We start from the raw sequence: 22,218 nt of genomic DNA, 5'->3' as shown, positions 1-22,218 counted from the left end.
AAATTCTTGGGTTTTATGTGGAACCCACTCTCATGGGTCATGGAGGGTGCTGCTATCGTGGCCATTGTTCTTGCAAACGGACAGGTTAATTTGCATTTCTATGTCTCTGTATTTGTTCATGAATGTTTAATTTTTATTTGTCTGTGTGAATTAATATAAATGCAGGGCAAGCCACCAGACTGGCAAGACTTTGTGGGTATTGTGGTATTGCTTCTTATCAACTCAACTATAAGTTTCTTAGAAGAAAATAGTGCAGGCAACGCTGCAGCAGCTCTTATGGCAGGTCTCGCCCTGAAAACCAAGGTATAATTCGGAAGTCTGTAGGCACTCAAGTACAAAAACTAACGACATTTATTCTTTACATTTTTTTTAATAATGTTAATAATTTTGTTAACAGGTTTTGAGAGATGGGAGGTGGATCGAGCATGAGGCTGCTGTCTTGGTTCCGGGAGATGTAATCAGCATAAAGCTGGGGGACATTATACCAGCAGATGCTCGTCTGCTGGAGGGTGACCCGCTTAAAATTGATCAGTCTGCTCTCACTGGTGAGTCTTTGCCAGTTACAAAGAAACCAGGTGATGAAATCTTCTCTGGATCTACTTGCAAGCATGGTGAGATTGAAGCTGTTGTGATTGCCACTGGGGTGCACACCTTTTTTGGTAAAGCTGCTCATCTCGTAGACAGCACCAATCAAGTGGGGCATTTCCAAAAGGTACTGAGTCTGGAGGGCTAACTGGGAATTTTTTTTGTAGTCGACTCTGGGGATAAAGAAACAACAGAAGGAAGTCAGTACTTGATAAAGAAAGATGAGAACGAGCATGCTATTATTGTCAAAACTGTTCCGTAATTTGAAATCAGCTCCAGAAATTATCAATTAATCTACTAAGTTTTAAATCATTAACTATTATAGATTATGTATTATTCTAAGGTGTTAGCAGATGTTTTGTTTTTTGAAGAAACAAAATTCGAATTATAAGAATTTCTAGTACCAAATCACAAATATCACCATTGCAGGTTCTAAAGTTCCATTTGTGCACTTTCAAGTATCTTCTAACTTTCATCTTTCCTTTCTAATGGATGCTTGATGGTGATATGGTTTGATCAGGTGTTGACATCCATTGGAAACTTCTGCATAGTCTCCATTGTAGTAGGAATAATCATAGAGGCAATCGTAATGTGGCCAATTCAGAGCCGCAAGTACCGGGATGGTATTGACAATATTTTGGTGCTTCTTATTGGAGGAATCCCTATAGCCATGCCAACCGTGTTGTCAGTGACAATGGCCATTGGATCCCACCGGCTTTCACAGCAAGGTGCTATCACAAAGAGGATGACAGCTATTGAAGAAATGGCTGGAATGGATGTATTATGCAGTGACAAGACCGGCACCCTCACTCTTAACAAACTTACAGTAGACAAGAGCTTGGTCGAGGTTAGTACACAAAAAATTTATAAGTGAAAGTCCAGGGCATCACTATTTATTATTAAAGTGATGCGGAATTCATCAGTTTTAGGATGGAAGACAGTCATTAAATGTATATCATGTGATTATCTTTTTCTTGGGCGTCATCCCTCCCAATATTTTGTTCTTTTGGGCTCACTGGTTATTGATGTTTTTGTTTATTTTTCAGGTATTTGCTAACGATGTTGACCAAGACAATGTGATTTTACTGGGCGCTAGGGCCTCCAGGATTGAGAATCAGGATGCTATCGATGCTTGTATTGTTGGGATGCTGGCGGATCCCAAGGAGGTAATGTTACAGTTGAGATATGCAAATACTTTGACAAGCCTTCTGAGGGCACTAATATGCTGTGCTTCCTAACTTTAAATTTCTTAAAAAACTGGGCCGATAAAAAAGAAAAGGATTAGTATTGTGAACACTTTATTAAGGTGCTGCACAGTATTAGCAACACAATCTTCTAAATAATCTGGCTGAATAGAGAAAAATGGGTGAGGTGATGACTAGCAGCATCATAGTAGAGAAGAGATAAGTAGGATCAGACTTTAAATCACATTTTGATCCTCGGTATGTATTTTTTATTTAACTGGAGCTAACTTGCTGCACTTTCATCTTACTTTATTGGCAATGAAGCTTATTTTCCCTAGCTTGTAACTTGTCAAGAAAACATTACTCTCCGACTGATTGTTTACCTCACCGACAATGTCAAGTGTTGGGTTATTAGGACCTTTGAATATAACTGAATGCCTGACTATGAATTTATTTCACTCTGCAGGCCAGAGCAAGCATCACTGAGGTGCATTTCTTGCCATTTAATCCAGTGGAAAAGCGTACAGCTATAACATATATCGACCCTGATGGCAATTGGCACCGAGTTAGCAAAGGCGCCCCCGAGCAGGTTATAGATCCTCTATTGCCTCGTATTACTTCTTCTTCCCACCCTTTTACTACACTATATCGTCAAAGGCATTTAAATTCTCTAACAGATCATTGCACTGTGCAACCTCCGGGAAGATGTAGCAAGAAAAGCTCATGCCATCATTGATAAGTATGCTGAACGAGGCCTCCGCTCTCTGGCTGTTTGTAGACAAGTGAGCTCATGTTCTCGTTTCTTCAGAATTGTGTTTTGAAGTAATTACTGATACATGGAACTCTATCTGATTTAGACATCTTGTCTTTGCAGATTGTCCCAGAGAAAACCAAGGAAAGCCCTGGAGGACCATGGGAATTTGTGGGCCTGTTGCCTCTCTTTGATCCTCCTAGGCATGACAGTGCAGAGACCATTACTCGTGCCCTCAACCTCGGTGTCAATGTTAAGATGATCACTGGTGATCAGCTGGCAATTGGCAAGGAGACTGGTCGGAGGCTTGGAATGGGAACCAACATGTATCCCTCTTCTGCCCTCCTTGGGCAGCACCCGGATGAGTCAACTGCAGCCCTTCCTGTTGATGAGCTCATTGAAAAGGCTGATGGCTTTGCTGGTGTCTTCCCTGGTAATTGGACTAAATTCTACTGTTTCAATATGATTAATGTTGTTTACATGGATCTGGATGCTTCCCACGTTCTTCGATGCTTCCCTCGTTATCGCAGCATCTAAGTTTATTTTCTTTTAATAAACAAAAAACAAGATCCTCTTAGAAATTAAATCCTTTATGAGCATCCATTACATGGATTTATTCAACATTTTGGAATTAGCTGGTGAGACATGAAACGATTTTGTAAAACAATATATCAAGAGAGGTGGAGTTTTTCATCTTGCCTTTTCTGCATGAAGAAGAAAATAATATTAGTTTTTTCATTTTATGCATAAAAAACATATCGATTAATTTAATTGATGATCAAATATTCAGAGCATAAGTATGAGATTGTGAAGAGGCTGCAAGCTAGGAAGCATGTTTGCGGGATGACTGGAGATGGTGTAAATGACGCGCCTGCTCTGAAGAAGGCAGACATCGGAATTGCAGTGGCCGATGCAACTGATGCAGCCCGTGGTGCATCTGACATTGTCCTGACAGAGCCAGGATTGAGTGTGATAGTGAGTGCTGTGTTAACAAGCAGAGCCATTTTCCAGAGAATGAAGAATTACACCATCTATGCAGTGACTATAACCATCCGTATTGTGCTGGGTTTTCTGCTCCTTGCTCTAATTTGGAAATTTGATTTTTCTCCTTTCATGGTTTTGATAATTGCCATACTTAATGATGGGACAATCATGACTATTTCCAAAGACAGAGTGAAACCATCTCCACTTCCTGATTCCTGGAAGCTTAAGGAGATCTTTGCTACTGGTGTCATTCTAGGCACCTACTTAGCTTTAATGACTGTTGTATTCTTCTGGATTGTTCACAGTTCTGACTTCTTCTCTGTAAGAATTACTACAAACCTTACAACTAGCACATGGTTTTATCATGCTGTTTATATTTCTGTAAAGCATATAAGAACTTGTATGTTTGTTCCTTCTGCCAGTTTGTCACTGCTATATAGTCTTCTGTAGTACTAATAATGATAGCACACTGTCAATATTTGCAGGATAAATTTGGTGTTAGGTCCATCAGGAACAACCATTACGAGCTAACATCAGCTGTATACCTTCAAGTGAGTATTGTTAGTCAGGCACTCATTTTCGTTACTAGGTCCCGAAGCTGGTCTTATGTCGAACGCCCTGGTATTTACCTTTTGATTGCCTTTGTCCTGGCACAACTGGTGAGTTGTTTAGAACTTTTCGTTCCAGGTTTTTTTTTTTTTGTGCGTGTGTGTGTGGGCATATTGTAAAAGTACAACCTAATGATCAATGTTTCTGGTTTACCATTAAGATTGCGACAATCATCGCTGTGTATGCCAATTGGGGATTTGCGAGAATCCATGGAATTGGATGGGGATGGGCAGGTGTTATCTGGCTTTACAGCATCATCTTCTACATCCCTCTTGATTTCCTCAAATTCATAATCCGCTATGCTCTAAGTAGCAAATCCCGGGATAATCTCCTCAAAAATAAGGTCAGTGTGATCATTTGTTTTTTACTAATGAATCTTTTGATATGTCAAGTTTCGTCTTGAAACCTTCTCCCCTATGTTTAATATTTACCGATGTTACACTTGATTATGCAGACAGCTTTCACCTCAAAGAAGGAGGACGGAAAACGAGAGAGGATGGCGCCATGGGCTGCTGATCAAGGACTGCATCCTCCCAAAGGCTCAGAACTTTTCAATGATAAGAGCAACTACAGAGAGTTACATGATATCGCTGAACATGCCAAGAGGCGCGCTGAGGTCGCTCGGTAATGATCTCCGAAGCTTTTGATTTTCACTACTAACAATTTCTTCCCTATCTATGCCTACATATCTTAATTCCACTCATGATCGCTTTTGTTCCAGGCTGAGGGAGCTTCACACACTCAAGGGTCATGTGGAGTCAGTGGTGAAACTCAAGGGACTTGACATTGAGACCATTCAGCAACACTACACTGTTTGAATGAGAAACAATGAGTTTATAGTGTTTTTTTTCTCTGGAGAGGGGAGAGAGTCCTAGGTTAGAGGGATTAGGGTATTAATCTATTTCATTGTTCTTCTGACAATCTTGATTATTAGTTTGTAAGATATGCAAGATTTGGGAATAATCAACCCAACATTGAATTTCACTATCTCATACATTTTCGCCTCTTGCATGTCAGCTTTCATTTCTGCTAACAGGTTCTACGTGCGTTCGCCATTTAATGAAACAAAAAGCACTACAAAATTATTATTTAAATACATTTTTAATTAAAAAACACTTCACACAACAAACACACAGTGATCTTGGTATACCCATGACTTGAAGCAATGGTAGCAGTTATGTTAACGGCTGAAGGAATTTGATTTCACGACCTGATAATATCTTAATAACTAAGTTGTGGGTAAAGCGTGTGGAAATCGAATTATCAGTTTCACAAATTTGGAGTGAAAGGACAGGAGATAATAGAATTCTAGTAGAGATTGAAGGAGCAGGGGCAGCTTCATCTATGATTAAAGATATAAAATTCCGTTTAAGTTGTTCCATAAAGTTTAGTTTACTGTTCAACTTTTACAAATTTTAATATCATTAAAAATTTATATAATTATTAATTTTAAGATTTATAAAATTAATTAAAATATCCACAAACAAACTGATTTGAATATCCATAATAATAAATAAATAAATAAAATTCCAAAAACAGAGAAGCTTTAGGAGATCAGGTGCAAAAAGGGAACAGAGGGAAGCCACTCTGGCTATCAGAGCCTGGTTTCGATCCAGGGACCTGTGGGTTATGGGCCCACCACGCTTCCGCTGCGCCACTCTGATTGTTGATTTGGTTTCCAAGTTAATATTACTTAACATATATTTTCCGAACGATTCCTTCATACTGCTGACCTTGGAGTGGATGAATCAGACAGAACAACTAACCATGAAATGGGAATGGTTTCAATCGATTAATCTTTTCCAATTTGAGCGGATTAGTGTGCGGATCAATAGTATTATCATGATTAGGCTTATCAGATAAGTATAAACTTACGATAGTTATCTCAATCCAGCAGTTCTTTTAAAAAATGTTGCTTATGATATAGAAATACACCATTCATTAGAGAAACTGCAATGGGGTTGAAAGGGATTAGAGTTTGGATTGTTTGGTAAACCAGGCAGGCTGAAAGCAGGCCACTGGATCGCATAACCATGAACCGTGATTTCTCCATTAATATTTAGATTTAATCTATGAATTTGTGGTTATTTTCAGAACTTGGGTCTTTTTCATGGTGCAGACCCAGGTGGGATTCGTGAAAATGGATGTTGCCGGCAGTTCGCAAGGTAATCCAGGGAAGATTGGTTTTTCATCTCAATATTTTTTTTGTAAAAATATTTCATCCAATTCTAACGTCTTTATATATTTTTTAAAATCAAGAAAAGCTTATTCCATTCAAGGATCAAGTCTAACTCTACACAACAACCGAGAAAAATGTACGATTTCTAAATACATGAGTACAGATGGTAAACCTTAATTTTACTACTACTACTCCTACATGTTAGAATATACAGAATATGACCTAGTTAGTCTGAATGTAAACAATTTCTAACTATAAATAATTATTTTTTCCTCTTAACCTTCTTGATTGGAAAATAACCCAAATGCTTCAAGTACCACAACGCCCCTTCAGCTGCATGTTCAGCTGCTGTTTTCTTTGTTGGTTTAGGGTAACCAAAACACTCCAATACAGTCGATGCTTCTCCTTCAATCCGAATTGCAACCTTGTAGGTAAACCTGGAATGAATCTTGAAATACTCATAACTTAAAAGCTTTGAAAAGTAGAGAATGAGAAAGAAATGTACCCAAAGGAAAAAAAAGAAGAAAAAATGACTTGGTTTAACCAAGATTGTTTATTCCATATTTTGTACTTACAATTTCTTGTGGCAAGGTCCTTCTTCCTTGAAGCATTCAAATAAAGGGGGTTTCCACTTGTTTGCAGCTAAAGTCTCCAGCAATTGTGATTTGGCGGATATCTTTGGCCCACCTAAAAGAACAAGATGTTAGCCAGTAACATTTTGGTGGCAAATATCAATCCTGAAAATCCCAAATTTGTGCTTTAAAGCAAACTTTATCAAAGAATTCAAGACACTTCTGGTGAACTCACTACCAGTCACTAATCAATGAAATTAATTACCTGAGTCGTTATGAGAGTTTTTATCATCCTTGCTAATTTCACCCACCTTGGTTGTGTTCTTTATGGTGCTGGAGTCATCTCCAGCCTTGATGATTTGTGATGGGTTATTATCTGCTGTTGTGTTTGCTTCTTCATCAAATTGTTTTGCCGGCTCCAGCCCCTCTCCTGCCCTAGCACCTTCTACAACATACTTCATAGTTGGAGTTAATAATCTAGAAAACAACATGACACGCAGAAAAAAGATTTAAGTATGGAGTTACATTTAACCAGGTAGATAAATAAAGATTCCGTAAACAAAGATATTGCTCATAGAAGGAAGAATCGAGGGAAGTTTTTGGTTGTTTATACCTGGGAAGGGGTTGGTGGTGGCTGGATCTACAGGAGGAAGGTGTTTGAGATTGATGTGGAGCTGTTTTGGTTGCGTGCATTTATTCCTTTTCATTTCCATGGCAGGGGTAAAACTAGATAAGTTCATTTTCCCTGCAAGGATACAGTTTTGTGGGATTATTGGTGTCTTTGCTCACTCTACTCTTAATTTGTTTTAGTATGGTCCATATATGTTTTTGTTCTGATTATCATCCATTAAACCTCTTTTTTTATCTTGAAGTATTCATGATTAAACCATAATTATTAATTAGTAATGATGTTAAATTATCTATCTGCCCTTTCTCTACTTTAAGCCCACAAAAAGTTTCTTCAAATTATTTTTTTAAAAAAAAGATATTAAATTGATAATTTTTAATTGTTTTTGTTAAAAATAAAAAATATATAAAAATACTACTTTGATATATTTTTAATTAAAAAAATACTCTACACTACATTTCAAAAAACATATATACTTGTGTCATCTCTTAATTTTTATTATATATTTTTATATAATGATCGGTTATTGAAGGCAGTGATGGTTTCTAACCATGGTTGATAAAAGGGAGAAATATCACAAAAATAAGAAGATTAAGGATGATATTAGAATAAAGAAGAATAAAATGATCAAAATAAGAGAAAATTGAGAATATGGCTACCAAATTCACCATTAATTTAACTTTAATAAGTTGGGTGCCGTGGGAGAGGAGACCAGATGGCAAGTAGACTATTAACCAGTGTTATCTTTCTTGCGGCCCTTAATATTTGACCTTGTTACCGGAAGTTAGGTTTGATATTGTAGCAAAGTGTATTTTTTAAAATATATTAAAATAATATTTTTTATTTTTAAAATTTATTTTTGATATTAACATTTTAAAATGATATTAAATATTACTAAAAAAATTTATAAAGTTTTTAGAAATATAGTTGAAACACAAAAATAAACATTTCAAATAAAAAACAAACACAAATGATTTATCAACTCACTTTTATTATCAAATGATATTGAATTTCTTTTTTCAATGATTTGACCCAAGTTAGGCTTTGAATCATCAATTGAACCTATAAATTGAGCAAGATTTTAAAACCAAGGTTAGTATTAATATTCAAAATTAACCAACTCAATTTGGTAGATTTTAATTGAAAAATTATTCTGTATATTCTATAATTTAGTTTTTTTTACATTTATCTTCCGTGTTTTTTAATACTACAGTTTATATTCTCCATGTAAAATATACTAAATTATAGGATGATTTAAAATGTAAACTGTAATTTTTAAAACACAAAGAATAAATATAAAATCAACTTAACTATAAAATAATCTAGGTAATTTTTCCTTTTTAATTTTAGGGAAAGTAAAAAGAAAAGGAAAGGTGTTTTTCATTTTCTATTGGTTTGGATCAAATCCGGACAGGTTAAACAAGTTTTTTTTTATAAAAAAAATATAAATTTTAATGATCATTGCATGATGTTAAAATTTTATGAGCTGTTCTACAAGCTTGATCTTATAAAAAGTTAGCTCATTGTGACCTATTTGAAATTGATATTGAACTTGTTTTTTAAAAAAATTTAGAATTTTTTTGCATCAAATTATTTTTTTTTAGTATTTTTGAATTATTTTGATGTGTTAATATCAAAAATAAATTTTAAAAAATAAAAAAATATTTTAAAGTATTTACAAGATAAAAATAACTTTTATCGCATTCTCAAATATCATTAAAGTAGTTTTCATGTCTAAACTAGATTCAAAGGTTATTGTTTTAGAATTTTTTAATTTTTGAGTTTCTTTCCTAATTATTGAATATGTATTTAATTTAAGTTTTATTAATTATTTCAGTTTAATTTACTATTTAAAAACAATTTTGTAATTTATTACATTCAATTATTAAAATTCAAAGTATTAAATAGATTGTCTTTACAATTTAGCTGTAAATTTAGGATTTGTGAAACCATGATCCCTTCCTTTTTATCATACAACGCGTCATTAGCTCACCAATGGAGATTTACAACCATGATTACAGGCACTTGACATATTTTTCTCATCTTGACAAATCTTGAATGTAACCTTTCATATTGTCCACATATTCATATACAAATCATTGGACATCTATATGAATTAGCAGTATTAGAAAGAAATTGTGATATGGCTATTTGCTTTGATGTTCTTCGACAATGCTGTCTAGATTTGGTTGCCACTGATCAAGAGATGTAAATCTGTTGGGTGATCCTGTTGTCATCTCCTTTCTTCTCTTCCTGGTACAATCCTTGGACTCAGAACACCCAATGCTGCTTGATGATTTTGTTTCCTCACTTGTATCAAGAGTGGCTTTACTATCGATGTTAGTTCCAGTGGTGTTTGCTCTCTCATCGTCGTCTCTGTGTAAGCAAGGACACGGTGACTTCATGTTCTTGTTGATAAAATACCAGCAATTGGATGAGATATCACTGCCCCTTTCATCGTTGTTAGGGGTCTTGCTGGCTCGGACATTATTGATTGGAGATTGAGATCTTGTGATGGACCTACGCTGAAGCTTTCTGATTGTGTTTATAGGAACGACATAGAACTTCTGACCAAGCAGTAGCATTGTATCTGGTGCAACAATGGCCCAAGGCTGCCGGAACACATGCGGATAGGCGACTATGCATCTTGGGTTACGAAGCATGACCTCTTCTGCAAGAACAGGCCTATCATGGAGCTCTACGTGACCGCCGGGATGAACAATTTTAACAAACATATTCTTGGTGCTATTAGTGCAGATGCAGCTTGGAATTACCATTTTTCTTTCGAAATTTAAGAGATAAATGGAGAGGAAATGTGGCCAAGTAGTGGGGGGAATATTTAAGCAATTGTAGCCATCTTGTGGGAGTTTAGAATGTTCAATAAAAAGGATATGAAACTGTTGATGAACTCAAGAATATATCTCCAATTCCATGGTTTTTGTTTTATTTGTTTCATTGATAATATCATGGCCAGTATGTCAAATCCAAGCATTATGCTGTAGAATACGTCTGCTTGTTGCCTAACTGTGAATCATGTCGTTGCATGACAGACAAGAATTACATTGTCTCTCATAATTGATCGCCACCCTGCATCATTGATGATCTACATCATGTGATAATCAAATAGAATGCACTTAGTTTTCTAGGTATACACATGCATGCTGCCATCAGAATATGCTTGATAATATACTTAGATTATGCATTTTACAGTTGGTGTTGACGAGGATTTCAGGATCTGTGCATAGATTCTGCCATCTTCCGTGTCTGTATCCGACAGGGTGGACTTGAGTCAAAATCCTCAACAGATGAATTCAAGAGTTTTCGGACCTTGCTTATTAGCGTTTCTTTTGTCCTATTGGGTAATTAGGCCATCCAAGCTTCTGCATGAGACAATTATCTTGTATAATGCTACCTCAATTGGTTTATACTTTCTTCGATCCTACTTGCTGTTTGTTTTTTGGGGCAGAATTGTATCCGCCAAATGAAAATATTCATATCCCATTTCCATATCTGGATGATGCATCCAAATTCTCTAAAATTACTAGAGTTTTATATTGCCATAGCCGATCTAAGCTCTCTCCTGCTTCATCAGAAAGCAGAAATAACCTTGTTCAGCAGCTCTTATAATTTTAGTTGAAGTAAATATGCAAAGCAGGTAGCCCGAGCCTGGCTGGTTTATTCCAAATTTATTTCCATATTTAAAAGCAAGTTTTTGAGTTATACATAAGAATGATAAGTTTCAAACCAGTCAACATGGAACGTAATTGCTTATATGTAATGATGAACCCATGAATAACTTAAGTGTCCATCGATGTGCAAATGAGTCAAGCGTTGCATGCTACTGCAAGAAAAACTCTGCACGACGAATGGTCAACTAAAGCTACAACTTCACACATTACAGCACCGTTAAGGTGAGGAAAGGCCATGTCTTGCAGAAAATGACTTGAAATGTCAGAGAGGGCAGATTTGGCTACAGCCTTGTATATCTCCTGATTTGCAATGCATTGCTGCTCAAACAGCTGAGCTCTGGAGAACTATGATCACGGTGTTAAATATCCGCATAGCAGAAGGATAGAACAATATCTGGTGATCGATTAAGTTGACTGGATGAAACAAGCTCATCTGAGAAAATATAGAATCTCGCCACCTCTACAATAGTTTCATGTCCTTCAGCAACTGCCACCCTCCTTTTTATCTGATATCAGGACCTCTTACTAAATCCTCGGAAAATTGGGTTGCTGAAGATCCAAATATTGAAGCAGTTTAAGGGGAAATCATCTAAAAATAAATTCAATTAACAAATGTAACAATGAAAAAAAAAAAAAAAAACTCTAATGATTTTCATACATCTAAATATACAAAAGAAATGGTCAGTTTGAGATGTACTCATCATCAGAGAGAAGGCAGGGCAAGAGGAACAGGTCCTGTAATTCTCAGTGACCCTCCAAGCTCAAGAGGTACAAGAGGGATGAGAGAGTGCAGGACATCTGTAATCAATGGCCTGTAACTTGGTTCTTGTTGCACGCATAGTACTGCCACTGCAGCTACCTACTCAAGGGTAATATGTGATTAAATTTGTACGCTAAAAGCAAGAACAAAAAAGTAACGAGCGCACAAATATTTAGTTTCTTATTCAATATACCTGGTATAAGTGTTTTAAATTCGTAGTGTCTTTGATAACAGGATCCACAACGTTGGGAAGCTTTGATCTGTCAGCGAGCCGAGGCATGGCCTGCATGTAAAAAATGATGGTACAATTAAGTTGACTACTCGAGGCATGACTGCTAAAAAAAGTTGAAGGAAAATTACCCATGAGACTATGAACTGAAAATGATCCGGAGACATCTTTTCCACTGGTTTTCTTCCTATCAGGAGTTCCAGAAGGAGAACTCCAAAAGCATAGACATCACTTTTATCAGTTAGTTTGCCTGGAAAGGAAAAATGGAAGCGATCATACTTCTCTTTCCAAGAGATTGGTTGAATAAACAACCAGGCTTCATTCTGTATCAAAGAAAGACTAAATGCTGGAAATGTTGTTCAAAAACCTTCACTATGTAGCACAGAAGAAAGAAAAAGATACTCTCTGGTAGAATTTTATAGTTCTTGAAAATGAAATAGAAAAGATTTCCATGGATCTCCTGTTACCAAAATTCATCATCAAAAAGCACATATCAGAATTAGATTAAGAGGCTATAGCAAAACCCGCCTCATTCAACACCTGACATTCTTCTCACAGAATATGTTCAGCCTTGTTAACAAATTAAGCCTTAGGGATGAAGCGCTAAAAGACACCGCATGATTTTAAAAATATGAAAACCTTTTATAAAATATTCTGTTTAAGCATCCACTATCAGAATCTCTCCTCAACAGTAAGCATTTTTAGTTCTATTTCTCAGATATTGAGCTGAAACAGTGATTCTTGCTGGAAAATCATCACATTTCATGTGACAGAAGTTAGAACTATGAAAAGTTCATCAAAGAATGCAAGAACATGATATTTAATTGCTGAAAATATGATTGACAAATAAACTAAGAAATCATAGAAGAAAGCAACAATGTAATTTGTAATTAGCATAAGTATGAAAAATAAGAGATCAAACAACAATGGTCAGCAGCATATGACTTCTCTGGAAGTAATTGACATACCATCCAAAAGGTACTCTGGTGCCACATAACCTAAAGTTCCTGAAAGCTTTATGTACTTGTTTTGGATACCAGAAGCTACAGCAAGGCCAAAGTCCGAAAGCTGAATAAGTAAACGCTCATCAAATGAAACATCCTAGTTAGAATCACGGACCGGTGCTAAGAACATGCACCTATGAGGAGTGCAGTACTCATGAGGTTGTCATACATGCATGGCTTTTACCTTTGCATTGAAGTTGGAATCCAGAAGAATATTAGATGACTTCAGATCTCTATGGACAACAGGAGGATCGCAATGCTCATGAAGATACTCTAGTCCCCTGGTCAATATCAGTTTTGGTGGGAGGAAGTAGTAAGCATAAGAAAAGGATAAAGAAAGAGGTAAAGCGCAAACCACAAAAACGGGAGTTTGTGTTACCTTGCAACATCAACAGCAATTTTCATTCGCAGATTCCAAGTTAATGCTGATCCATGTGTTGGCCCTGCATGTTCATCAATAGCATAAATAGTATAAGAAAAAAGGCACAAGTTGGAGTCTTCTAATGCTTATTTTTTAATTTTAAAAGTCGGAAAGATATGAAGTTTACCATGCAATTGACTCTCCAAAGACCCATTTTGCATCATTTCATACACGAGAACCCTTGTTTCACCATGAATGCAGTAACCCAGAAGAGAAATTATGTTTTGATGATGAATTTTCGTTAACCAGTTCAGCTCGTTCTGCATTTACAAACAAAATTTAAATGGAAAGGAAAAAAAATTAAAGAATCCATAATGATTCAAAACAATTGATAATCAAATCAATTTCATGTAAGACGTTACCTCAAATTCTCTTTCAATGTCCTGTTCTTCACCTTCAAATCTCCTCACTGCTGCAAGGAGTTTTTCACTGAAACAAGCTTTATACAAACATCCACGACCACCTTCACCCAGAACATTAACTTCCTGGAAATTGTTTGTTGCAGCTTGCAACAAATGATATTCTATAACAGCAACTGAACCCTTCTTCTCAGCCATCCTCAAGGAATTTAATTTATCCACAATCGGAACATCTAAATATTAAATTCAAACAAAAAAAGCAGAAATACTGAGTCTGCATGAAAAGCACAATCGTGTGTAACATGGCTCAAAAAGGAAAATTGTAACAGCAAAAGCAAATTCAATTCTTGGAAAAGAAGATACCATGGCCTTTACTTTTGGCACTGCATGTCCTTGATTTTTTCAGTCTACAGATCCAGCAACATGAGAGAAACAACACTATTCCAACAAGGTGAGTGGAAGCAACAGTTAGTGCTATTAGGGTTCTCTTGTTCAAATCTTGGTGGTGCACTTCTTCAACCACAGGAACCACAGGCATCCCTTGATAAATAGTAAGGGTACGCTTCTTTGGAACTGTGGAACGTGGTTTAAAGTGTTTTTTATTTAAAAATATATTAAAATAATTTAAAAATTAATATATTAAAATAATTTAAAAATATATATAAAAAAAAAATTTAAGGAGCACGATTTTCACCCTTCCCAAGCAGACTGACTACAGTATAGAGAAAAGCCTTAGTCGGATATAATTGCTATCCATAAAACAAAAATCGAGAAAAGCTAAAACACAAATCAGAGAAAAGAAGAATACATTAAACGAAACAGGAGGAGCTGATATAACAAGCTCTGGAGAGAAAAATGCAAATCAATTATGAAAAGAAAAATCACATTTGAACGAGAGAATCACGAGAAAAATCACATATGTTTCATCAAATTCTTCTATGTGCTTCTTTTTCTCAAAATAAGAACGAGTTTGGTGCAGTAGTATTAATTTCATTTCAAGGTTCATATCCGATTTCTGGGTTTTTTCCCCTATATTTCACAAGAGACCAAAGAACACGTATACACAAATTAACAATGTAGAACAAATCTATAACAGGATCACTTTATTGCACTGAGGGTTTGAATTTTGAATGCTTAATGTGAAGCAAAGCAATCCCCTCTAGCCCATTAACAACTTAAAGTACAGAGACATACATATAAAGGCAATGAGTGTTCAGGAACCAAGATGAGGATAAAAACACGAACTTCAAGAAAAGAAAATGAGCATTGTTAACATACTTGGAGATTGATCTTCCATTTTTGAAGAGAAAACAGAAATGGGATTGTCTTTGCTAGCAAGAAGAGAGCCAGAAATGGGGAAAAGAGTTGGCTCGGGTCTGGTGCCAAGCAAGAATGACAAAGATGTACTTAACAACGCCCACATGGGCAATCACATACCAAAAACATCATCCATGTCTTGTTCTAAATAGACAAGAGGTAGAGAGATATAGATTTTGTATTTTTGTTGTAATTGAGTGTCAAGATTATTTTTCTCCCCTTAAATTCTCAACTTGAATATCTAACTTAAAAGGATATAGTATGGGCTGTTTATTTTTGCTGTTAAAACCATGTTTTATAATTTTTTGAAAAAAAATATTTTGTTTAAAATTAATATTTTTAATATTTTTAAATAAATTTATATGTTAATATAAAAAATAATTTTTAAAAAATAAAATAATATTATTTTTATATATTTTCAAAAAAAAATATTTTTAAAACCACATAATTCGTTACCCTACGGTTGTAGAAGAATACAAACTAAAAACTGTTTCAGGGTGAAGGACTCATGCTAGGGGCACTCTCTATATCAATCGCCTTTCTAGTACTCGCTCTGTCATGAAGCCACGTGTATTTTTAATTAAAATAAATTAAATTCACGCTGCCTAGTTCCGGGAGCTGTTGGAAAAGTGATTGTAATCGTGTATTTTAAAATTTTAATTTTTTTTTAAATTAATTTTTTTTATATTTTAAATCGTTTTGATATACTAATTTTAAAAATAATTTTTTAAAAATAAAAAATATCATTTTAATATATTTCAACATGAAAAACACTTTAAAAAACAACTACAACTACACTCTCAAACATTCTTTCACTAAAAAATAGGGAATATATATCATTGTATCATAATTATTTTTTTTTTACTGTCTGGTTTTCTTTTAATTAAGGTCATGTGAAATTGGTCACGAAACTTTAAAAGATGATTGAGTAAATAAATTGCAAAAGTAAATATTTAGTTTTGCCTTTTACAATCCACAATTGAAGACTCAGTAGCCAGATTTATAAATAGGAGCACAAATAATTATGTAGAACATGTGAAAAATATGCTAGAATATCTTATAAATTATATAGTTATAGTTGGGGTTATAATTGTGTTTATATTTAGAGTTATTTTATATTATGATGGTGAATGTTTTTTTAAATATTTTTTGTTTGAAAATATATTAAAATAATTTTTTTTATTATTTTTAAAATTTATTTTTGAAATCAGTACATCAAAACGATCTAAAATAAAAAAAATATAAAGCAAGAAAAAAATAAAAATAAAATTTATTTTTAAAAAAATACTTTTAAAATACAAAAATAAATTAGCTAAATTGTGTAGTAAACTTACAGGTTAAATTGAAATGCATATTTGATATAATATAAAAGTAGTTTATTATTTTATATAAGTTATTATGTATTAAGATATACATGTGAAGTTTCTCTACTTTTGTCATTTACAACGTAAGGATCATATGTACTCCAATCTCATTTTATTTAATTAATTACTAAACACTATAAATGTATTGGGTATTTATCTTATATCGCTTTTGTAGTTCCAATTTAGAAAACAGATTAAAATTGTGAGGCATATTAATTAATTAATTAATTTTAATATTATAGTTGAGATGAATTATAATTTTAACCGCAGTACACTTCCAACGAAGATAAAAAAAGAATTGCTATGAGGACCGGAAAGTGGAGAGATAGAGAAGGATGAATTCGTGAAGAGCAAGCTGATGTTAGGTGTTTCAGCAACTGTGCATGATAAAGTTGCCGGATGCAGTGAGCATGCATTAAAACCTGTTTTTTAAAGTATTTTTAATTTAAAAATTATTAAATTAATTTTTTTAAAATATCTTTTGATAATTTTGATATATTAATATTAAAAAAATATTAATTAATATATTCTTGAATGCTGCTTAAAAGCGATGGTAGCTAGCAATGCTTAAAAAGGGAGGAAGATAGGAAGAGGAGGCGTGTGGACATGAAATCACGTAGCAGTTATTGACTATGAAAGCTGGCCATGACCTCAATTCAAGAGGTTTGAGAGAAAATCATGCTGAAATATATATCAATGATGTTTTTTTATTTTTTAAAAATTATTTTTGACATCAGCATATTAAAATAATCTAAAAAATACAAACCGTACTTAATTTTAACAAAAAAAAAATTAAAATTTTTTAAAAACGCAGCCGCAGCAGCGTTTCCAAACGCTGCCTAATGCAGCCTCTACTCTCTGCCACTTTCCCAAAACCACCGAGGTTGATTGAACAACAGGAAGAAGAAGAAAAATCTTAGGAACCTATCGGCGAGTTCGTGGTCTTGAAGAAGATAAGGTATAGTGCCTAGTTCTCTGGCATCAACCACAACTCGCATGCGAGGAAGGGTCAAGCCAAGAATTTTTCGTGGCTATTAAATAAATATATAAATATTTTTTAAGTTTAATTATTAATTTATGTATATAAATTTTTAAAGTTAATAGTAAAGTTTTAATTCAAATACATTATCTAAAATATTAAAAAATAAATTTAAAGTAGTAAACTCACTATTAAAGTTATTTCCTTTAATGTTTTGTGAAATATAATTCATTTATAATTGAATCTGAATCGATATTGTAAGAACCTCTCAACCGAGATAAAATAATAATATCATATCAACTAGAAAATAAAGTAATTAAAAATTTTTTCTCTCTCAATCCTTACTTTCTTTACTTGATTCTTTATTAGATTAGTGTTTTATAAGTTGGATATTGTAAGCTTACAAGGTTATTATCTCATTTTTCTTTTTTTTCTTGATTTTTTTTTATGTTTTTCCATTACTTTTTTCTCTTTCTTTCTTGCTTTTTTTTTTTTTTCTATTTCTGCTTCTGTCCAGTTGGCAACATATAAAAAGAAGAAAGAGCTAATTTGTTTTATTTTTTAATGGCAAATAACCATTTTACCCTTAATGAGCTATTTTGCTTTTATTTTACGGTTTTTTTTTTATTGGCACTACCAAACTTCATTTATCCTAAAATATTTACCAGATTTTATTTATATATTTTAAAATCCCTCATAAAATTTCAGCTCAATCTGATAGTTGAATTGAAAATTACGTCCGATAACATAAAATTGATTAAATTGTGATTTTTTATTAAATTTTTGAATTTTTTTAAAAATTTTGAAATTTTTACCTAAGTTAAAGCATCATATTAGAAAACTTTAGATAATTTTTTAATTATTCAATCAAGAATTATAAATTTTATTTACATAAAACTAGTAAAAAAATATTAATAAAATCTTGAGTTAAACCCACCCAAGCTTTTTCTATGCCTCCACCCTGATGTGAGTGAGTTTTGTTTCTATCATCAATGTTGAAACTCGAAAATACGAAGCACATCTATGATTTCTATGCTACTGAATGAGGGTTACAACAAGCTTTAAATGCTCTACAAATGCAGAGGGGACGTAATTCACCGCCATATGGGCCTCCTTCTAACCATTGCAAGGAGAATTAAAAAATATCCTTGAATTATGGGACATTTCTCGTCTGTTGTCACTGAGCAGGGGACGATAAGGACGGTGACGGCACACTGTTAGCCGTTTGGTTCATCTCTTTCAATGCCTTCTGTTAGTAATCCACTCAAATTTCCAATTACATCTCTTTCAATGCCTTCTGTTATTAATCCACTCAAACTTCCAATCACATCTCTTTCAATGCCCCACGTTCAAATTTCAATCCCAATCCTTCACTAAAAAACCCCACCACCAGCTCTGCTAGCCTTTTCATTCGCCGATCCCACTCAACCACCTGATATTATAAGGAGATTGGAGAGTGCCCCTCTGCCAACAAGTAATGAAAAATACCAGAGTAATGAACTAGAGGAGGGTTGTATAAACACAAATTCTGGCTACCATAATTTGATGACTCATTTTGTTCCATGTTTTAAGTTTTCTAGATATGCACTGCTAGTCAGGCGGTGGTAAGGAGATCTCCAAGGTGTCAGAACATCCCTGATTCGAATTCTATTTTTTACATTTTCAATCCACAAGCGAGTCTGTAAAACTGACTACCAACCGCTCTCTGTCGTTAATACTATTGCGGTGGGTAAGTTACTGGTAATTCAAGATTACCACCGGAACATTAGCAATGAGAGACAGGCAGCTGGTAATAATTTTTCAATTTAACCACTGCATGTTCTCTCCTCTACTCCATTTATCTTCTTCACTCATAAACAACAGACCCCGACTAGCTCCCCTTGCCATCAATGCTCGGCCTGCCAATCCTTACCGGCCGACCACCCGGTGCCAGTGGGCTTAGAGAAATTTCCTTGAGTTGAGGACACTCCCTTGTGCGCGAGCGCGTGTTTTCGTTGTTGTTGTCATGGATTTTAATGTTTTTTTGGAGCGAAAGTTTTTGGGATTCGATGGAAAACCTTGTGATATGCTGTGATTGGATCAGTTTGAATAATCCAATTAAAAAAAAAAAGAATCCAAAATCTACATGGGTGTTTCGTGTAGACATCAGCTTGCGATATATTATCCGGGCTGGGTATGACCATTGCATGTATTCTAGTTATCAAGGCCTTTCTGTTATGGATTGAAATTGGAAAGACTGTGTAACCGGGCCATGAGCCTTGTATGCATGATTTGCTTTCGATGAAAAGTAGACAAATTTTTATTTTTATTTTTATTTTAATGTTTGAGAGTGAAGTTGTTTCTATTTTTAGATGATTTTTTAAAATATTTTTATATTGAAAAATTAAATAAATATTATTAGTATTTTTTTATAATTATAATGTACTGATATTAAAATAAATAAATTATTTAAATATATTTTTAAATAAATAAATATTTTTGGCTGCAATATTAAATTAGTTTTAGATCATGTTCATGAAGATTTTTTCAAATGTCCAATATTATTTTCCATTTTTTAATTAATCTATTGTATAATTTGAGTAGGAAATAACCTTAAGACGTCACTCTTATTTAAAAGAGAAAAAAAAAATGAAAAAGCGAAATAAGCAAGAGGAGAAATGAAAGCACACCTCATCAAAAAAAAAAAAAAACATATACAAAAAAAAGGTATTTGAGATTTCACTCTAGCAATTAATACTGTTATATTTTTGGTATTTTACAACTTGATGCTTCAATTTTTTTATTATAACTTTATTTTTTAATGTTGGGTTAATAGATATTAATTTCATAATTTGTTTATATGGAGTTATTTTGGGTGGCTTAGGTTTTTTTAGGGTCTTTTTCTAATTGATTATTTTTTTTAATTTTATCATTCAAGATTGAGTTTATTGAAAATTTAATTTCATATTTTTTTATTTTTTTTTACGAAGTTATCATGGTTTCATGATATATGTTTGACAAGTTAATCTGTATTGACTCGAGATTGTTTTCTTGTTTTTTAATTGAATCTTTCAACATTGGGTTAATTGAAAATTGTATTTTACAATTTTTTTTATGTACTTTTTATGGGGTTATAATGATTTTATGACCCAGGTCGCAGGTTAGCCTAGTTTTCTCGAGGTTTTTTTTGTCTCTTTTTTTAATTTATATTTTTTTTCAATATTGAATTGATTGAGAATTAAGTTTCATAATTTATTCTAGTTTGCATTCTATGAGGTTATCATGGTTTCATGATTTAGGTCACGAGTTTATTCATTGTATCTTCGTATTCTTTTTTAATTGATTTTTTTTCAATTTTATCCTTTAATATTTTGTTAATTGAGAATTGAGTTTCATAATTAGTTTTAATTTTTCTTATATATGGCTATCCTGGTCTTATGACTAAGTTTAAGAGGTTAACCTTAGTTGACTCGACTCGTTTTTCTAATTGAATTTTGTTTTTAATTTCATCATTCAATATTAGATTAATTGATAATCAGGCTTAATTATTTTTTTATTTGCTCTCTACAAGGTTATCAAGGTCTCGTAACCCGAGTTGGAGATTTGAAAAATGAACCTGAGTTGATTTGAGTAAACCCAAATAGATCTAATATGTTATCGTTTTAATATTTTAAAAAATATTATCTTGATTTTTTTAGTCAAATTATATTTTTATCGGTTGTTCGGGTTATTTTTAGACTTACAAAGTCAACTATATTATATCAAGTCAATCTCCATATAATTTAAGTTTTTTTTTTAGAAAATATATTAACAACACTTGAATATTTTTTTATATTAAAAAAAATTTAATTCAACTTGCGTAGTGTAAGTAATTGTCCAGTTATAAACCCCAACATTGTCTGGGAGTACGAATAAACTGCAAGTTTTTAATTTTTTAATTATTTTAATTTAATAATATCAAAATTTAAAAAATATATTTAAAAAAGCTTTTGAAAATCACTTTCCCAAGGACCACGAACATTCAAAAGAGGCATATGGTCTGGCATTTGCATTTAAGGGTCTTCTCGTCAAAATGGCACATATAACCAGGCATCCCCAACTCCAACGCAGTGTTAAATGGAGAGCTAAAAATTAAAAAGTAATATTTTAATTTTTATTTGTTTATTTTTCATGTTAAAGAAAAAATTAAATAAAACATTAAAATATTTTTTTTCACAAATATTTTTTTATATATCTTTTCAAAAAAACCAAAATTAATAAAGTGAAGCCAACAAAAAAATAAGCCAATTAAATATAGTTATGTAAAAAAACATTAAAATTATTAATAAAAATAAAATATTTATTTATTCCATTCTAATGCAATTAATTTTTAAAATATTTTTTCATTGAAATATATATGATAAAAAAATATATTTATATTATTTAAAATATTATTTTATTAATTTTCCTCTTTAAAATAACATAATGAAGATGCTCTTACACCGAAGAGCATCCCATTTAACCCACCTCTCAATTATCCATTGTCCAGAGCCTGGACTCTGCAAGGCCTTGCCCCTATCCATTGGAACTCGCAAAACTAGTTCTCATCTTAATCAAGCATCGAACAAGTTGATACTGCGTTTTTC

The 22,218-nt window shown here is 33.2% G+C and overlaps 3 protein-coding genes and 1 non-coding gene across 13 annotated transcripts; 1 reads left to right on the top strand and 3 right to left on the bottom strand.

Moving 5' to 3' along the window:
• LOC133700940 (ATPase 9, plasma membrane-type) lies at nucleotides 1–5,092 on the top strand. The gene is made up of 13 exons (XM_062124673.1): nucleotides 1–84; nucleotides 166–303; nucleotides 398–712; nucleotides 1,106–1,432; nucleotides 1,632–1,751; nucleotides 2,236–2,358; nucleotides 2,447–2,551; nucleotides 2,644–2,953; nucleotides 3,311–3,825; nucleotides 3,990–4,163; nucleotides 4,274–4,456; nucleotides 4,568–4,737; nucleotides 4,835–5,092. The coding sequence occupies exons 1-13, from the start codon at nucleotides 16–18 to the stop codon at nucleotides 4,929–4,931; spliced, it is 2,646 nt and encodes an 881-aa protein (XP_061980657.1). The 5' UTR covers nucleotides 1–15; the 3' UTR covers nucleotides 4,932–5,092.
• A 613-nt stretch (nucleotides 5,093–5,705) lies between these two features.
• On the bottom strand, nucleotides 5,706–5,777 carry TRNAM-CAU (transfer RNA methionine (anticodon CAU)). Its single transcript has one exon. It is a non-coding gene; the product is annotated as a tRNA-Met (tRNA).
• A 630-nt stretch (nucleotides 5,778–6,407) lies between these two features.
• On the bottom strand, nucleotides 6,408–7,607 carry LOC133702403 (ribonuclease 3-like protein 1). Of its 4 annotated transcripts, none has more exons than XM_062126745.1 (4): nucleotides 7,478–7,607; nucleotides 7,176–7,341; nucleotides 6,868–6,968; nucleotides 6,408–6,729 (listed from the first exon to the last, which is right to left on the bottom strand). In XM_062126745.1, the coding sequence occupies exons 1-4, from the start codon at nucleotides 7,555–7,557 to the stop codon at nucleotides 6,555–6,557; spliced, it is 522 nt and encodes a 173-aa protein (XP_061982729.1). In that variant the 5' UTR covers nucleotides 7,558–7,607; the 3' UTR covers nucleotides 6,408–6,554. The 4 variants fall into 4 exon arrangements, with proteins under 4 accessions (XP_061982729.1, XP_061982726.1, XP_061982727.1 ...); XM_062126742.1 differs by having other exon boundaries at nucleotides 6,868–6,979; nucleotides 7,130–7,341; nucleotides 7,478–7,602; XM_062126743.1 differs by having other exon boundaries at nucleotides 6,868–6,979; nucleotides 7,130–7,309; nucleotides 7,478–7,594.
• A 3,559-nt stretch (nucleotides 7,608–11,166) lies between these two features.
• LOC133700942 (probable receptor-like protein kinase At1g80640) lies at nucleotides 11,167–15,446 on the bottom strand. Of its 7 annotated transcripts, none has more exons than XM_062124677.1 (11): nucleotides 15,233–15,446; nucleotides 14,330–14,527; nucleotides 13,958–14,187; nucleotides 13,723–13,855; nucleotides 13,554–13,617; nucleotides 13,359–13,455; nucleotides 13,139–13,238; nucleotides 12,302–12,420; nucleotides 12,135–12,224; nucleotides 11,840–12,040; nucleotides 11,167–11,730 (listed from the first exon to the last, which is right to left on the bottom strand). In XM_062124677.1, exons 1-10 carry the CDS (start codon nucleotides 15,375–15,377, stop codon nucleotides 11,885–11,887), a joined length of 1,332 nt encoding a protein of 443 aa, XP_061980661.1. In that variant the 5' UTR covers nucleotides 15,378–15,446; the 3' UTR covers nucleotides 11,167–11,730; nucleotides 11,840–11,884. The 7 variants fall into 7 exon arrangements, with proteins under 7 accessions (XP_061980661.1, XP_061980660.1, XP_061980659.1 ...); XM_062124676.1 differs by having other exon boundaries at nucleotides 11,167–11,770; nucleotides 11,879–12,040; nucleotides 14,318–14,527; nucleotides 15,233–15,444; XM_062124675.1 differs by having other exon boundaries at nucleotides 11,879–12,040; nucleotides 14,318–14,527; nucleotides 15,233–15,442.
• Nucleotides 15,447–22,218: the final 6,772 nt, after the last annotated feature.

The sequence above is a fragment of the Populus nigra genome, chromosome 8, assembly GCF_951802175.1.
Source record: "Populus nigra chromosome 8, ddPopNigr1.1, whole genome shotgun sequence".
Taxonomy (NCBI): domain Eukaryota; kingdom Viridiplantae; phylum Streptophyta; class Magnoliopsida; order Malpighiales; family Salicaceae; genus Populus; species Populus nigra.
This window is presented reverse-complemented; position numbering and strand designations above follow the sequence as displayed.

What these genes read in the sequence shown, in the direction of transcription:
- LOC133700942 (XM_062124676.1), bottom strand. Translation starts at nt 15,377, where the DNA reads ATGTGGGCGTTGTTAAGTACATCTTTGTCATTCTTGCTTGGCACCAGA. An exon ending in TGCCAAAAGTAAAGGCCATG is followed by an intron (nt 14,188 to 14,317) that starts GTATCTTCTTTT and finishes TTTAATATTTAG; the next exon opens with ATGTTCCGATTGTGGATAAA. An exon ending in ATTCCAACTTCAATGCAAAG is followed by an intron (nt 13,239 to 13,358) that starts GTAAAAGCCATG and finishes TTACTTATTCAG; the next exon opens with CTTTCGGACTTTGGCCTTGC.
- LOC133702403 (XM_062126742.1), bottom strand. Translation starts at nt 7,557, where the DNA reads ATGCACGCAACCAAAACAGCTCCACATCAATCTCAAACACCTTCCTCC. An exon ending in CACCACCAACCCCTTCCCAG is followed by an intron (nt 7,342 to 7,477) that starts GTATAAACAACC and finishes GTTGTTTTCTAG; the next exon opens with ATTATTAACTCCAACTATGA. An exon ending in AAACTCTCATAACGACTCAG is followed by an intron (nt 6,980 to 7,129) that starts GTAATTAATTTC and finishes TTGTTCTTTTAG; the next exon opens with GTGGGCCAAAGATATCCGCC.
- LOC133700940 (XM_062124673.1), top strand. Translation starts at nt 16, where the DNA reads ATGTGGAACCCACTCTCATGGGTCATGGAGGGTGCTGCTATCGTGGCC. An exon ending in TTGTTCTTGCAAACGGACAG is followed by an intron (nt 85 to 165) that starts GTTAATTTGCAT and finishes ATATAAATGCAG; the next exon opens with GGCAAGCCACCAGACTGGCA. An exon ending in CTTTGCTGGTGTCTTCCCTG is followed by an intron (nt 2,954 to 3,310) that starts GTAATTGGACTA and finishes TCAAATATTCAG; the next exon opens with AGCATAAGTATGAGATTGTG.